Consider the following 18,340-nt stretch of genomic DNA (forward strand, 5'->3'; position numbering starts at 1 on the left):
ACATTTGATCTAATCAGGATGTGCATCATTTACATACTATAAGCATTACGTGGCTATAAGTCAGTCATGTCGCTATAAAACTAAAGAGCAGAGAATAAAAGTGTGTGACATTTTCAAACTTATGGAAAATACTTTATTTGCAATCATTTTGTATGGAGGGTATAGTAAAAGCAAAATGTGGTCATAAATGACTGATAATAGCAAGAGAAAACACTGCACAAATGCATTTGTGTGAGTGTGTGTGTATGCATGTGCGCGTGAATCCACCAGCTCCACCAGAACTCCGGAGAGAACGTTACATAACAGGTTCACGTTGAGAGCTTAAGGATCCAGGAGGGTGCCAGCGTCATTTCCTCCCTTATCTACCTGCCTGCTGGCTTGGCTGAGAGCGCTGTTTAACATCGCCTTGAGCCACTTTAGCGACATGTGTCCAGAGCAAGTCAGATCAACATCCTCCTCTTAGAGGCACATCGATGGTGACAAGACACCGAGGGCAGGGGGCGGTGATTACACGCCACAGGCAGATGATCTTAAAGGCCTGGATCAATGATTGGCTCCCTCTTTTATGTTGCGAAGGAAAAACAAAAACAAGGGGGTAATCTAAATAATCACAATTACTTGTAAGTTTATGACACATTATGGGTCTTAAAATACAATTTGTAAAACGTGATTGAGATGAGTGCAAAGCCTTTAGGGAAGAGTGGCAAACTACCAGAGCCAATATTTAGGTGTGAAGACAAAAACAGGGTTGCTGAATGAGTCACAAGTGCTGTAACCATCTGTGTGCCTGTGTGTTTGCATGAGTGTGCATGTCCATGTATGCATTATTGTACTTTTCGTCCATGTCCTGTTGTCTTACCTCCACAATATCAGAGTTGGTCCTGCTCTCGTGGGGCTCGTTGTACTCAGTGTATTTAAGCAGAACCTTGTCCATGTCTGTGCTGGCATACTGGAACAGCTTGTTAGTGCTGTTGAAGATGATCAGTGCAATCTCACAGTCACACAGCACGCTCAGCTCATACGCCTTCTTCATCAGGCCAAACTTTCGCTTTGTAAACGTCACCTGTGTGGGAAAAAAAAGAGAGAGAGAGAGAAATTAGAAAATTGCAGATAAGGAATTGCTCAGGAAAAAAAACAAACTGCATTGTAATAATTATTTCTGAGAAAAAAGGAAGACATATGAGAACCCAGGGGAAATGTGTTTATTTCTTACAAACACATGAATATATTCTATATGACTTGCAGTAAATATGAACAAATATCCTCCCACTCTCATTCAGCTTTATAAATTAACAAAACGGAAACCTCATCATAGCTCTTTCTCTTTAAGATGATCGGTTCCCTGGGACACCGCATGAAAGAAAAGTGCAGTGCAGTGCAGTTACTGATGGTTCAACACCTCATGACTGTTACAGTCCATCCACTGTACCAGGAAAAGGGAGTAAAAAAAAAAAAAAAAGCTTGGGCTTGCATTTAAGGAACTGAAAATACTCTGTCTCAGTCAGATAACGGTAAAGAAAATCAGTTATTGCTTGTCCATCAAAGCACACTGGGGCACACCGTGGTACATGTGTCCCGCTAAATGGCTTTGCCTGAATGTCCTCACACAAAAACGTATGCATAAATTTACCCCAAAAAGTTAATGATTTCACACGGTTATGTTGACACACCACGCTCCGTTGCCGTGTTCCCCAATTAACAACCTCTTGTAGTGAACAACAAGCCATTGATATAAATAACAGACGGGTTCCTTGACTGCGCTTGAAGCTGTTTGTCAGTACTCAAACGGTGGCAATGCGCAAAATTCAAACCACAAAAAAAAATCATATCCTCTGAAGCGACCCCCCCCTTCACTTTTCCTCTCTATTTGTGGGCATGTGCATGTGTAGATTTATGTGTGTACGTTTGCGAAGCCCAGGACCAATACCTTTAGTAACACATACAAGGTGCCCACATTGTCAAAATAGAGCAGCCTCTATTCCGCTATTGTTTGGATCAAAACTAGAGCAGTGAAAGTGAGTTAATTCCAGTGAGCTGCACCTGCTTTCTTTCCAAGCCATGTGTGCAAACTCTTGGTTGTATGGGAGAGAAAGAAAAAAAGAAAAAGAAAAAGAAAAAATAAAGTGCTACTGTCAGGTTCAATCACTGAGCAACACTGCATGTTTTTATTGAAATTACTTCCTTTTTTTCCTTCTTCTGTCACTGTGTTTGTTATTTACATTGGAGATCCGTATTGACAAAGCTTTATACAGAGAGGAAATAGTGCCAGGATTGTGCCCAGCTGGTAGCTAACAATCTGAGTTTGTTGATTAACTGCATGTTTTCCTATTCTCTTCAGACACTTAAGAGGGCCAATAAAACACAGAAGGAAAGCAAAATTGCTTTGAACACAATAGAAAGAGAAGCTCCATGTGTTAGATCTGGGAAAAAAAAAAAAAAAAAGCATGAATAGATTTTTGGCATTTATCTATTGTGCACTGCCCTTCACATTTTCTCTTTACAACTGAAAGAGAAGATAGGGTTCACTGGATATTGATAGATAGTTTTGGATTTCCTGAAATAATATCTCCCAGGATGCACCAGGGAAACTGAATATTCTCATCTTCATCCTGTCTTTCTTTTTCTCCCCCCCCTCTCTTTTAAGACTGGGTGGGTAAGACCTTGCATGAACTGCCATATCCTGGACCCCCCCACCCCCCCACCCCCCACCCTCTCACTCCCAACCAGAGTGAAAAACAAAATTCAAGTGATGTCACAGCATCACGCTGGGCTATCTGTCACTCTGCGGGGGGCTGAAACCAGAGACACGGACAGTGCTCTAACTCCTGACAAACTGGTTTGCTGTGTGCCTTGTCAGGTTGTGTACAACGGTACAAACACTCATCTGATTCACCGGCGACACAAGGAAAAAAATGCTCCCCTGGGCTCTAAATACCATGCTGACATTTTCACAGTCATACTGAAATGAGAGAAAAAAAAAAAAAACAAGGCTCATTCTTACAGTGAAGGATCAAAAGGTATCCTGTGACAATAAGATTAATTGGCATAACCATACGCAACTGTGAACTGTGTCGTCCACAGCTGAAACACGGGCAGTAGTGTACAATATACAAAATGTTCATTAGCAAATAAATACAATGAGGGGAACATGGAACGTAAGGTCGTAGCGTAGGCTTCGGGAGGAGGACAGGTAGAGTGTTGTCTTCCCCTGTGTTTTTAACTGACGGTCACCAGGGGCAGACGCAGGACGCCGCGAGCTGCCGGGCCCCGCTCCGTTATCACCCACTCACTCAGTGGCTCACTCTGCCGAGGCCATTAATGTTTCAGAAGGTGGCACGTGGTGCCCGCTGTGAACTGGGCGTGAGCGTCAGAGGTCCAGAGCTGCCAGTTTCAAAGGGGACTTCCACATGCAGGCTCAGATCACCCACATGTTAATGAATCGCTCGCCCACATCAGCATAAAATACAAACATGCCAACATATCGGTGTCGCAGGCAATTTGTAGGATATTAATTTGGTGCTTTCAACTTGTAAAAAAACAAATACAAAAAACAGAAGAGCACAATCTAATCAAAGTTGTCTTAAACTTCACACATTAATGAGGAACTGCACATGCATTTCCCACATATAACAATTCACACATAATCTGACTTTAACAACACCACAGGAAGAGAATTAGTGTGATTATGAAAAGCCCGAACTGACCAAACAATAACACCTACATAAATATCACACCACACCCCCGTATCTCAACCTGTCACGTACAACCTGCTACCTCCAAAACACGCATATTACTAACGACCTGCTACCTCCAAATCACATACTGTATATTATTAACGATATGCTCATACAACCACAAATACATTAGGTCTTACACTGTGTGCGCTTGTTTAAGCAAATGCGCACACACACATTTCAAATGGCAGTTGGCTTGTACATGAAGGTTGTCTTGATCGTGAGTATCAGTACAAACATCATGTGGGATGTGGTAATTTATACTACGTCTCCGCTATACAACTTTGATCCTTGGGATTCGATTCCACTGCTTGAGGTGCATCTGTCGTGACTTTGTGGCCTCACATGCTGCCATCATGTGACTCTTTTAGCCTATTGGCACACAACGAAGTGATGTCACCACTGGCCTTTTCCTGTGCGAGCTCAAAACAGCTCGAGCGGCCCACACGGCAGCTGCAAACGGGAGCTCCGGACCCGTTTGTCGAGGAGCTACTGTTCAGCACCCTGCGTGGGTGAAAACAGACGCTGTGAAAGACACACCTGACCTGCAAACATTTACTGATACTTGATCACGAGTTTCCCATAAACTCAAAATCCATAAAAAAAATAATAAAATGCTTAAATCAGAGTAAAATAGCATAATGCAGAGTTATCTTTTGTATCAAGGGAAATTTAATGATTCTACAGAAATCATGGTCATTCTAATTTATTATACATTTTCAATCTAAATATATCACAAACACCTTTAATTGTTCTGATGTGGAGCCTGTAATGTTAACTGGGTTATTTGTATTCGAGGTAATTTCCTGTTTTATTTTACTTCTTTCCCTCTCATTTCAGGTGTCTTGAATTTCCTGCCAAGTCTGGCGATTACAGTTCCTTGATTGTGTCTGTTCTTGTCTTGTGAGCTCTTTCTTTTGAGTATTCAAGTTGTATTTTTTTGTGTCTTGTTTGCCACCATGTTATTTTGCATTCGCCTTTTGTACATGTCTGGTTTAAGTTTTGCAAGATTCAGGCTTTGGTTTGTATCTTCGAACACTTCTTGGCCTTTTGTACCTTTACTTGTCTATAGTTCTTTGTGCACCACTTTATATCACATCACAAATTTGTTCATAAACCTAAAGTTATATGTGCCTTTGACAATATCAGCTTTGGCAACAAAGCTGAACAAAACTGATTTATTTCGCTGAACTCGCACTGTCTCTTTGTTGTTAAAACCAAAAAGCTACTGTTAGCCACCCATATGTCAGTGTGGGTGTAATCTTTGTTTCCTTGGTCAGTGGGTGCTGTTAGACGCACCACTATGTTAATAACAGAGAGCACGACATTACAGCACTGTGTGTACTGGTAAAAGCGACCAGCGTAAGTATGTGAGTGTGAACCCAAGTGTGCCTTTTCACAGTATATTGGTAACTTGAGTGTGAAACCTTTCTTTGCATCCACAAAAACATGCACACAAACACACACACACAGGGAATTTTTGCAGACCATTTTTGTCCATTTGTGAGTTGTATTACAGCATTTAACTTTAAAACGGTCATGATAAACTTCTGGTTAGACTACGTTCGTTCCTGTCAAGTGGTTAGAAATAGATTTTTAATCTAGTGCATCCAGTCATACCATAAAAATATGCATGACGTCTTAATCAGGTTCAATCCCGGTGATATCTCAATGTTATTAATTGTGGTACCAAACCTACGGTGAAAAATTACAACAAATTTTAGACGCAAAGTCTCCTTGAATATTTGTGCTCGGAAAACTCAAACATCAACACTTACTAAATCTCACAACAACTTAACCTTCTGAGAGATTACTCAATTATGGAAATTATGCACTTTTCCTTTAAAGTTTGGGATCTTTTCTCTAACTGTGTGAAGGAGACCAAAACATCCCCGCATGCCTGTAACCCCATATCTACTTGTAGCTCCAGGCAATTATCTACTCTGAACCCTCACTAATAGGCATATGAAGAGTGAACAAACAACGCAGACTCACAGGAACTCACAACTTATGCATTCACCCCTATCCTCCTCCACAACCCCATCCCAGGAGACAACTACACACACCTATAAACACTTAACCATGCCACCCTCACCTCCTTTTATTAGAGGTTACATTTTGGACTTTTTTCGACAACACATCTTTGTTTCTCTAATTTGTGTTATTTGGAATTTATATATAATTATATGTATACATAAAAATGAAATAAAAAAAATCTTCTGAGCTCCACTTAATTGAGCTGTCACACATTCTATGGTAAACAAGCAGAAAAACACCTCTGATAAACAGAGGGACACGCGGGGCAAAAAAAAAAAGGAGGGATAGAGGCTGATTCTCTGCCACATGGGCGAGAGAGGGACGGGGAGGGAGAAAAGAGGGGGCGGACGCACAGGAAGCACATTTGTATGCATTTCCTCTCATAACAGGAAGAGGCCAGTGGCTTCCCCTTCACAATGGCTTCGCTTCTGCTTCCCACCTCTTGCCTGCTTCCCTGGGGGAGGGAGGAGGTGAGGGGAGAGGAGAAGTGGAGAGACAGGCACCAAAAAACTGCTGCTTAACAAACCAAACATGGCAAACACACACACACACACACACACACACACACACACACACACACACACACACACACACACACACACACACACACACACACACACACACACACACACACACACACACACACACACACACACACACAGATGTCAGTCACCTATGGAGCAGCACGATTTGTCTTGAGACAAACACTTATCCCATTGTCAAGAGCCAGGCAGGAAGACACGGGCTTACGCAAAAGGAATAAGAGGAGCCCAAGACCTTGGCCTGAACTCTGTCTCACAGCCAAAGAAGCTGTTAAGAGCGGCATTACGACAAAAGAGGCTTTGTCCCACTTCTAATATATGCTATGTTCTTCTCTCTGTCTCTCTCTCTCTCTCTCTCTCTGCTCAAAACCTCACTTTATCATCCTTCTCCAGCGTGAGTTGAGCTCCCAGAACAGTAGGAGCAAGTAAACCCTAAACGTTTCAATCTGTAAACCTCACAGAGTGGTGTTTTAATTATGGCAGATTTCATTTATAGATGTCCCAAAATCCATGCCAGTTCGTATTGTTCTTCCTACCAAACCTGGTAATTACATTTCAGTGTAGGAGTGAAATAGCTGCGCTCCTCAGTATGTTCCTGTTTATGTTGAAAAACCGCAACTGGAAAAGGATATGCTCTGTGACTAAAAAAAGTGGATGTTACATGGCGAGACCCGAGTGAGTGGTCAGAAAGACAAAAATAACTTTGTTGTCATTCATTTGGGGCGTATAAACATTTGGTGTGTCACAGACAGAGAATACACAGAAGGACATCATTATTTTCACTTTCTGAAGGATTTTTAGACACAAAAAATACATGAACTTAAAGTAAAAGTAATTATTTTTCTACAGATTATGTATCTAAATGTGAGATTGTTGAAGTGTTTTTTGATGGTCCCATTAACCTCTATTTCCAAAAACGAATAAATAAATCAAATCTACCCACAAAAAGGCAATGTGAAAAAAAAAATCACATTTTCTTGGGGAATTATTTTTCACATATATCTGCACTATTCTTTTTTGTCAAATTTCACTTGAAATGACTTTAAAGGGGTTTTAAAATGAAGAAAAGTACCAAATAAAAGAGCATAAGAAGGAAAATCAATATAAAGCATTATGGCTTTGTGGTGAGATGGGGAAAAAAATGCCCTAAAGTGATAGAGCACCAGGAGCCATATGAAAAACATGCAAATGAAGAAAGGAGAAAATAGAAGTCATAGCGAGGATAAGAAAGGAAAATGCAGCTGAGAAAAGGTGAGAGCTTGGCAAGCCCTTTTCAGGTGAGGTCTAACCGTGCTGAACATACGTCTGAGAGTGCCACTTGCTGTGGTGAAAGAAAAAGATGGTAGAAGGTGGGAAACAGGGAATTAGAGAAGGGGTGCAGGGGTGAGGAGCTACCCTGTGGGCCTCATTATTTTCCTGCTGTTAATTTCACTCACACATTTTCTCACCCCGGTGCTGTTGATTGGAGAGAAGAATGCTTTGTCGTCGAAACAAAAAGACCCCCCCCACCCAACCATTTTTTTCTCTTTTCAACGGCAGTGAGCATAGGAAGTGGAGGGAGAAGATATAGAGATGTGAAGATGCATTTAAAAAATAAATAAATCTTATTCCAGGCGAGTATGCCTTGGGGTCACTGTTGAGAGATTCTGTTGTTTTACTTCCTGTCACTGATGACCTGATCCATGTTTAACCTTCGGCCCTGGGTCCCTTTCCCCCCTTGGAATCCACATGTCCCACACACAAAACAAACACACACACAACGATTCGCACTAACAAGTCATCCTAAATTAGGCCCAGCGAGCGAACTGGCTGGAGCGGTAACACTAATTAGAGCCAATTGCAGTAAATTAGTCGATCCCCAAGACGGACTCCAGAGAGATACATGTTTCAGATGTGTGAATACAACCATGCGCTTGTCTGTACTGCGTCAACAAAGACGCTAAATGCCCCATCTAAGTATGTGTCTGAGTGTATAATTTGCTGTTTCAAGTTCCTGCCAGTATGTGCACACGCAGACACACACATACCTGTACATTGCATCTTGTACTATAGTGGTGTGTGCCTGCCTATCAGTGTGCGTGTGCAGGCTGGATCAAGAGAGCCTCCTCTCTGTGTACAGCCTATGAGTTTATGGCACAGGGGGCTCTTTCATGTGCCCGAGGCTGGGAGAGGGTCTGAGTGGCCGGGCGGCTTGGAGCCAGGGCTCACACACTGCTGCCCACTGTCCAGAGCTCTGGGCAGCCAGTCAACGCCAGGGAGGCCTGGCCCTTCTGCCACTGCTCTGGGGAAGTGTTTCAGGGCCTGGGGGTGGCAGCCCAAAGTGGCCGCCCAGAGAGAGCCAGGCCCTGTGCCCAATGTGATGCCGCTGCCGCACGGAGGGCAGGCAGTATAGCTCTGTAGGTGGCAAGGCAGCGTTGACAGCTAACACAGAGTGGTGCCACTCAAAAGAGGGCTTCATTATGAAGTGTGCAATAATCACGGGCATGTTTCAACAGATCTATATTTTTAGAATGATGTGGGCCTTGTACCAAGTTACGTTTTTTTTTTTTTACAACTCTTTAAGTTGTTGGACATTCATATTAGGAAATTAATATTGGGGATGGATATGGGAATTTGTTGAACAAAAAGAGCTTTGAGAAGATGGCCAAACATATATAAATATGTAAAAAAAAAAAAAAAAAAATGTGAGGTCGACAGTGACACTATACAAAGTCATCTGGTGTTTATTTGACTTGAGTTCTCGGATGTTTCCTCAAAAAGGAAGTGAAAATATGCAAAGCCAAGCTTCTGTTTTTTTTTTCCTTTCTTTCTTTCTTTTTTGTAAGAAATTTAAGTTTCTGTGTCTCTTTCCATCCCAGTCTTGTGACGCTCGCCTCTTCAAACTGCATTATGTCATTTATTTAGGCTGTAGGTTGAATGACACTGAAAGCCGTATGCTCCACAGAGCACGTGCTGTCTTCCACATGACTTGATGATATCATGTTAGGAGGACGAATCATTTCTCAAAAGCGACGACTGAATAAGTAATCTATCATTTTTAAAGATCAAAACAACATAATCCAGTGATATATTGATTTTCCTTTCCGTGAACCCTTTCTCTCTCTGCTCTCTCCTCTTCTGCCTTCTCTTCTCCCTGTAAGTAAAGCCCGGATATCTCAGGCATCGATTCCCCTCAGGTGTCCTTCCTGTCTCGCTCTTTGCCTCCTTATCCTCAGGAGTCGGAGAGCCTGGTTGCAACTTGCAGGCCCGGGCTGAGGTGGGATGAGAGAAGGGCTGAGATAACAGTGAGAAGGAAGTGTGGGTGCTGCTGCAACATGATAGTTTCAGCCCTCATCTGAAAGTCTGTGACCTCCTACTCGCTCTTGCTCTGCCTCTCTGACTGTGCACCTACTCCACTTCCAAATATGTGAATTTTGAATATGGAGGCAAAGTAATATTCTATTAAGTACCTTTGTCTTATTGATATGTCTTCTATGAACTCCATATGTCGCTTTGTTTACCCTCTCCTTCCTGTGCTGCATCTGTGATGTATTTGCCACAAATAGCTGTGCTTGATAAAGCACCCTATGGACTGGTTCTCCAGCACTATTGTAGACGTCAGACCATAAAGATGTCTCAAAAGCAATGAAAAAGGACTGTGTTCGCAACGGTGTGTATGTGTTTGACCTGTGATCCAGGGGCCACATTAACAGCGTATGGATCCAATTGGGCTGCCAGGAAGCTGACAAAGTGTCAGTGGTCAGCTGTGGCACAGGAAGTGATCGATTGTGGGCCTCAAGGGCAGTGAGAGAGCTCTGTCTCTATCTATTTCCTGCCACAGACGGCAGTGTCTGCTTGAATCCCGCTGTCCACTATTTATTATGTCTCACTCAAGTAATGCCAGGTGTTGTTACAACATGTCTTCCAAGAATTCCATTATTGCTTGGGTGTGTGTGTGTGTGTGTGTGTGTGTGTGTGTGTGTGTGTGTGTGTGTGTGTGTGTGTGTGTGTGTGTGTGTGTGTGTGTGTGTGTGTGTGTGTGTGTGTGTGTGTGTGTGTGTGTGTGTGCGCGTGCGTAAGAGCGCCTGTGTATTTGTTATTTAAAAACACATCTATTGATTCACGCAGGGGAATGCTACAGCGGCCATACAGTTACTGATTTAGCTGTTTAAAAATACTCATAAGTGTTTGTTTCCCTGTGTGTTACTTTAGACCATCCCATCTCTATTTGGTTGTTTGTTTATATTTTTCCCCACCCTGCCTCTCTGGTGCTGCCACTCTCTCAGCGGTAATATTCCACTGGCAGGGCTAAACTGGGTGGCATGGTGAGAGGTGCTGGGTGTGTTGAGGGTGCTTCAGCTGTGTGGAGGCTAAAGCCCTCACATCGCGCAGTGATGTGCAGAATAGATAAAAAATTATAATTATTTCCATGTAATTATTATATTTTGGAAAGTTTTACACATTGTTTTTTTTTTATTATTATTATTTTAGCGTGAGAAGAACAAATATGCCATTCGAGACTAATACAACTCTTTTACCCAAAGCAACAACTGCGTTTCCCTGCATGCACTTTTCTGTCCCCCGGTTCACGCATTGCCCAGACTCCCTGAAGACCTTCATTGTGGAGGGCTTTGTGGGGTGCAGGGTGTTTCTCCTTCCTCCCTCCTCCACCCGTTCCCTCTCCCATCCTCACACTCATCCATCCTCCCATCCCCCAGGGACTTACCTGTCTGTTGCGTTCATCCATAATCCGCGTGATCTGAATCTTTTTCCTCCCCATCGTCCCCGTCTCTTTCTTTCTCTCCTCTTTCTCAAGAACTTCAAGCTTTCTTCTCTCTCCTCTTTCTTCTTCTCTTTCCTCTTTCTCTTCACTCTTCTGCTCTTCCTTTATCTGTCTTTTTTTTCTGCTTGCTATTTGTTCCAATCAACTCAAAGATTCCAGCATCTGTACCTGCAAGACAGAAAGGAGGGGGTGGGGTGGGGTTGGGGGGGGGGAGCAGAGAATAAGCATTAAATGAAATGAAATATGGCAAAATACTGAGAGAAAAAATAATAAAAGTGGCATCACGGCAGCCACAAGGGAGGGTGAAGAAAGACAAAGAATCTGTCAACAATGTTGTGAGAACCGCTGTGTTTTTCACTGTCGATATCATGCAAATCAGTTTTTGCATTTTTTTTTTCCCAGGCACCGACTATGAGAGGAGACAGCGCTGTCAGGATCTCGCCTCGTTCACAGAGAGTTTGACAGTGTTTTGGAAGTGCCGCTAACTTAAACGCTCTAATCACCAACACTGTAACATTACCTCCAAACTGAGAAATACATTTTGTTTCTTCCCATGGAACTGCACTGTATTGACAGTGGAACTGCCAACCACAACTTTTTTCTACTCTATCTGCAGCTCTTCTCCAAAATGGCAGATGTGAGCTGCAGTCGCGGGTGCACGTGTAAAACTGTGATTCAGTTTTTCCATGTTCTCGCAAAACAAAGCCAAAGTAAAAATGAGACACAACGTGCCAAGAATGATCTGTTGAAACAAAGATCATAATCCGAATGGAGATATTGCATGTGAGCGAGAACATCTGAGTCGCAGGGACTACGCGCGTGGGTGAGTTTGCCTGTGTGTTTACGTGTACCTGTGTTTGAGGAGTGGAGGCCAGCTGCTGATGTGCTGGACTGCATGTAGCAGGAAAAAAAAAAAAAAGCTGCACTAACAAAAGTTTGCATGAGTGAGTGACTTTGTGTCCGTGCGTGTGTGTGCGTGCGCTCGCGCGTGCGTGCGTGCGTGTGTGTGTGTGTGTGTGTGTGTGTGTGTGTGTGTGTGTGTGTGTGTGTGTGTGTGTGTGTGTGTGTGTGTGTGTGTGAGAGATCTTGTGAGAGCTTGGCTAAGCCAGTGCTCCAGTGCGTCTCTCCAGAGTGCTAAAGTAGGCCAACCCAATCTATCTCAGGGAGGAGCACAAGAACTGTTGTTGTGTTTTCTTTTGACAGTAGAGGTGATAACGTCCCTCGTTATGCAAATGAGCATCCCATTATTTAAGCTCAGTGCAATGCAGGGGAGCTGTCAGTGCCGTCACATAAAAAAAAAAAAAAATCCTCCATCTACCCTGCCTTTTTTTTTTTTTCCGCTACTTTCCCCTTCTTCTCTCTTCTCTCCTTTCTGAACCAGATTTCCGGCACCTGGCAGCACAAGCATCAGACATTGATGTGGAAGACGACACTGCTTCACCAAAAGACATGTCAGTCTCAGTCTCTCTCTCTATCACTCTCTATCTCTCTTTTTTCAAACACCCTTGCTCTTTTCGTCACTCTCTCATATTCTCTCCTCTGCAGACTCCCGTACACAGACCTGCACATTGTAATGCACTTCCTTTCTTTTTTCTTTTTTTTTTTTATCTTCCCTTAACCTGAATCCATGTATTTATTGAGTAACATGCATGAGGAAGCACAAGAAAGACCTAAACCCCTGAGGTGAATGCAGCACATTGCTATGCACTTGACCTTTTTGCGCCGCACTAGGACATTGATAATGAAAGCTTGTAATAGAGACAACCAGAGATACTGTGGCTTTTAGTGAGAGACCAAGGCCTGTAGCAGTAGCACATGACTGCAGATCAGTACAAGTGCAACAGAAATGGAGGCATTGTACGAGACACTTTTTTTGCCAGACTAATAGTAAAGAAGTTTTGTCGGAGCTAAGAAAAGACAATGATGTGGGTCTTCAAGTGTTCAATAAATATATAACATTCTTAAAGAGCCGCCCGTCTATATTGATGTATTTCATTAGACGGTCTGCCAAAAACTGCCAAATGCACAAAACTAAAAACAAAGTGAGACAATGCAGTCTCAAAAATGATGAAATGCATGACAAAAAAAACTTCCAGAGATGATGGTTTGGAACACACCCACTTATGGAAAAACTGAGATACGAACACAAATGCATCATTTGGCAGCTAGGACAACAGCCGAACTGCACCATCATAATAATAACAAGATCTAAAATAACTCTGTGGCAGTTCTGAAGAGGCTATCCAAAACATTTTAGCATTGCTCTGTGCAAACACACCCATCCATAGACAGAAAAACAAAGCACTGCCCTCTGGAAGAAAACAAAAAAGGATGTTGTCAGACAAACTAGGATTACAAGCCAACACTAAGGCGCTTGGCACAAGACAGCCAGACAAGGATATCAATCAAGCCGGCGTACCTCAATCACTGGCTGACAGCATCATCTCCTCCCAGTCTTTGTACTCAACACTACCCAGCCCGGGCACAGCTCCAAACAAGGAGGCGTTACCTCCATGATCCCTGCCTCCTGGCCTGCACCTCCTCCTCGTTCCTCCCACAGCCCACTGAGCAGTGCTGAACCTCTCAATGTCAACACCCGCTGGTGCAACACCTTAGGCCTTACGTAACATTAACACTAAGATTAAGCCTGTGTCCTGAACATTTAATCCCTGCTTTTGGCTCCCAGCACCAGCCAACACTCCCCGAGGTGAGGTTCTGCTGCCGCTTAGCCCGCTGTTTGTGCCGTCGCTTCCCTTCCCTCCCCACCCAACCCCCTTTCACTCCTGCTTCCTCTACCTCCTCCTACACAGCGACGCAACTTGCCTTCCCTGCATCCCCACTCTCTTGTCACCACCCCCCCCCCATTTTTCCTCACACTCGCCTCCGTCCCATGTGAGTGCCAGGCAGCTCCTGGATAAGAACCGAGTGCCCACCTCCTCACCGGGCTGCTTTCCCTCTCCCTCCCTTGTAGTGGATAGAGCATCAGTTAACTTAACAGATTACCACTGAATCACTAAATCCAATTTAGCCTCATGACGCTAAGACGGTGAAATGAAGGGAAATGCATGAACCCCACGCTGTGTAACAAACATGGTCAAGTGGCTCGCGACAGTAGTCCTCAGCAGGAATGTTTCACAGAGCGCCGACAGTGACACTTGACTTTAGGAGGGCAAACAAGGTGACAAAGTAACAAGAGAAAAATCTAAGTCACACAGTGCGAGACAGAAGAAAGAACTAACAAGCTTGCACACATTAAGCCAATTTACTAATCCCCAAGTAGGGGAAGAGGGAATCAAGCTGTGTAAAATCAGGAATACACAAAGAGATTTCTACTCTGTGGATTCAGACCCACGGCGTGCCTATATTCACACCCGATTGGTAACTGCACGGAGGCTGGGCTGGGCATTTGCTCAGGTCAAAGAGCACAGTGGCACCAAGCAGACAGAAGGACATCGGTTGTTCCTCCGCTTGTTTTATGTCTTTGACCTCTGCGATGGAGAGGTGAAAATGAAAAAAAAATAAGGAGAGTGGTGAGAGGAAAACAGAGAAATGGAGTGAAGAGATGGGAAATGGAGTGAAGCTTAAAGAGGGATCTTTTGAACAGGCACCAGGCCTCTCCAGGGGGAGAGGAAGAGCTGTACCCACGACCCTCCCATCTGTTAAGCAGACGGATGGGGAGAGAGAGAGAGAGAGAGAGAGAGAGAGAGAGAGAGAGAGAGAGAGAGAGAGAGAGAGAGAGAGAGAGAGAGAGAGAGAGAGAGAGAGAGAGAGAGAGAGAGAGAGAGAGAGAGATATGAAAGTTGGGGGAGGATGGGAGAGATGGAGAGGGAGCAGCAATTCAGCACATAGATCTAATGAGCATTTTCTCTCTGTGTCTCAGAAGTGAAGCTGAGAGGACAATGAGAACATATACACTCAGTGCACCACAAGGCTTGATTCTAGGTCGCCTCTCTCCCAAGTGTTTAGTCACTAAAAACTAATATACAGCACATGGTGCTTTTTCACATTCTAATACACGTCTGTTGGGTGCTTGTTAATGTAGATTTGTTATTGAGGACACACAGTCAAGATGACTCCTTTGAACCAACGGGGCGACAAAGAAGGAACTTTACTTTGACTCATGCACGGGACTACTTCATCATTTTGAAAGACAGTTGCAGAGTTTTGCTTCTGAGAAAGAATGGATGTGACAAGAAGGGAATAGAACCTACAAGAATCCTCGTTCTAAGAACAAAAGTTGCACAAGATCACTTACACTATGAGTTGATTTCTGGATTCAGAGAATTGTGAGGAAGAACTGTACAAATGAAAAGAGAAGAATGGATTTGAAACCACGATTTTCTGATTTGGATACTCAAGTCTTAATTCTATTTGGGGAAGGTGATTTATCATGACCGGCAGGCGATGTTGTTTTTCCTTGAAATCTCACCTCAGCAACACAACAGTATACAAAACTCAGAAAAAAAATATAGATGAAAAAAAAGTAAAGTCAATCATTAGTGCTGTTCAAATGAATATAATTTTTAATAAGATTAATCACTGGACTGCTGTGGATTAATTACAATTAATCACAATTAAATATCATATATTTTAATCACGTCATTTATCCACATTAATGTGGCCCTGTTACTGCTTTTTTCAGCCAGCTACCAAGACTCACTTGTTGACACTGTCCGAGAGGAGAGCTGACCGCGTCTTATTTACAATTTTGCCTTCAATTGAGAACAGTCCACTGAATCCCCGACTAATCACATTATATATATATATATATATATATATATATATATATATATATATATATATATATATATATATTTATATATCCTATCCTCCCAGGAAATGTGGTTGGTTGTGAGGATTTGAAATAACATATTACACTGCAGTAAATAAACCTTTTAGGAGGTGTATGGTACATTAAATAAACACTCACTCTTCTTAAATAAACTCCCATTTCCTTGAAGAAGCGGATGAGAAACGTGCTTTAATACAGTTTTCTAAATACAATCTGGATGTCAGTACACACTTGCAGCGCTCCATTTTCTACGAGAGCACTGCTGTCATGAAGAAGATTTCCTTTTTTTCCTTTTTTTTTTTTTAAGATGTGTAGATTTTTGGAGGTTTTTACTTTGTGTTTTAGCTGAAGCTATGTGTGTGCTGGCTTGTCTAAAAGTGTCTGAGTGCAATGTTTTGGGTGTCTTTGCTTTAGGTCTGTAAATAGTGGAGCACAGCACTTTATCTCCTATAAGGGTGGATGGAGATATACCAACAGAAATGAGAGGATGGGAAGGATCAAGAAAAAAAAGAAGCTGAGATGATGGCCAGGCTGGATGGGAACAGAAAAAAATGTGTATCAGGTCTCATTGTGCCTCTAATGTCATTACAGGCAGTGACTCTTCTATGTGGCACGCCGCACTCCCCATCTGTCAGAGCGAGATAGGCAGGGTGACGAATGGCTATCACTGCTATTTCCCTCAGCCCCCTCCGCCCCCACCACCCCACTCCAATGTCTGTATCTTTTTTTGAGTGCTGGGGAAGAAGAGTGACCTAAACCTGGGCGGTAGCCCACACGTAGGTGGGCCTCTGTGGCTTTGAATCTCAGCAGATATTAGGGCTAATTTAACATGTTAGCAGCTAAAGAGATTAGCAACATGTACATCTGGGGATTAGAGTGATAGCAGTGGATCATCTCATAATGTGTTCATTCCTTTTTTTAAATGCATTTTTTTCTCCTCGCAGTGACAATCCTTGCTAAACTTGAATTTAAGAGACCGTGTTTTGCGTGTGCGTGTGCGTACGTGCAAGTGTCTTCATAGGTGTGTTGGAGAAGATCTCTTCACCTGTCTCTCTTTATTAGATCATGGTTTAGTTGGATCATTAGCAAGACAGAGGCAGTTTCACATGTATGCTATTTTCAATCTCTATGTGCTTTAGAACTGAGACACCTGTCTATTGATAAGGAGGAAAGTGAGCCAAAAGCCTGTGGTTGGCACAAGTTTTTTACACCCTGCCAAGCACTCATAAGTGTGATTGACACTATAGAACAAAGTATATTGTTATAAGTAGCAGCTCAAGTGCTGCAAGATGAACTCTAAATTCTTCACCAATCACAGTTTCACAGTTTAAAACTTGATTCTTCAAAATGAAATCCTAATTGATTTGAATGCTGATATGATTCTGTCTGTCACTCGTGTTTCTTCTCTTATCCCTGAATCCAGCTCCAGCCCATGGTCTTAGAGGACGGGAAGACAGGAAGCATGCACTAATACACACACACGCACGCACACACACACACACACACACACACACACACACACACACACACACACACACACACACACACACACACACACACACACACACACACACACACACACACACACACACACACACATACACACACACACACACAGAGCCAGGCGGAAGGATGTGACATCAGTCCAGACAATCACAGGTGCTAAAGGTGTTTCCTTCCCTAAATGACTGTGTTCACACAAACCCTGCTGCCACGCTCATCTTTTATCTCACTTGGCAGATATTAAGGACAAATAAACAAATACAACACGCATTCTGAATATAAAATCATTCAGTACTTTTAGTTCCTAAGACATTTCTACCACTTTTAAATGGCAATGAGGCCGGATGCTTGTTTTCTATGAATGTATTCAGATACCTCATATCTATTTTATAAAGAAATTCTAACTTTTCTCAGGTTTCCCACTTTTGATGTGACATCTGACATGATGTACTGATGATAGTTGTGCATATGTATTCTGATTAATTATGCAATCAAACTATGCAAAAGCTATATTTGACATTTTAAATGTGAAAGTATCAGAATAAAATATGTAGTATAATAAGTATATCGTGTAACTAAAAAGACTAATCCTAAAAAAGAAGTGTCATTTTTTTATGTAAATTATATTTTAACATCTTATTAAAAAAATGTAATTTATGATGTGTATTGGTATGCGCTCTCTAGAAAATTCACACGGCTAAATGTAAATGTGCAACGTGTGAGCACTATGTCTCAAAAGGATCAAACTAATATAAAATGTATTCAAAAGTATAGGACAAAAACTTGGAAATTAGATTGATGATTTAGTCAGGTGCATGTTTTCATAGTTAGACAACGAATGACGCTCGATCTTGTACTGTCAAGTAAACAAAACGTGTGTATCGAAATAGAGGCAGGCGAATGCAGAGGTCCGCCCTTCGTTTGGGCAGCTGTACGTCTCACTCAGCACCAGGAAACACAGGCCTTGGGC

General features: G+C 42.6%; 1 protein-coding gene across 7 annotated transcripts in view; it reads right to left on the reverse strand.

The window, feature by feature from the left end:
• mef2cb (myocyte enhancer factor 2cb) overlaps positions 1-18,340 on the reverse strand; it is a 71,303-nt gene that overhangs the window by 28,379 nt on the left and 24,584 nt on the right. For all 7 annotated transcript variants that reach the window (XM_080499325.1, XM_080499324.1, XM_080499323.1 and 4 more), the window contains 2 exons: positions 11,019-11,243; positions 860-1,063 (listed from right to left, as the gene is read on the reverse strand). In XM_080499325.1, coding sequence (XP_080355451.1) covers positions 860-1,063; positions 11,019-11,072 — 258 coding nt within the window. In that variant the 5' untranslated portion in view covers positions 11,073-11,243. The remainder of the gene's footprint in view (positions 1-859; positions 1,064-11,018; positions 11,244-18,340) is intronic.

Source organism: Blennius ocellaris (assembly GCF_963422515.1).
Source record: "Blennius ocellaris genome assembly, chromosome: 7".
In the NCBI taxonomy this organism is placed as follows: domain Eukaryota; kingdom Metazoa; phylum Chordata; class Actinopteri; order Blenniiformes; family Blenniidae; genus Blennius; species Blennius ocellaris.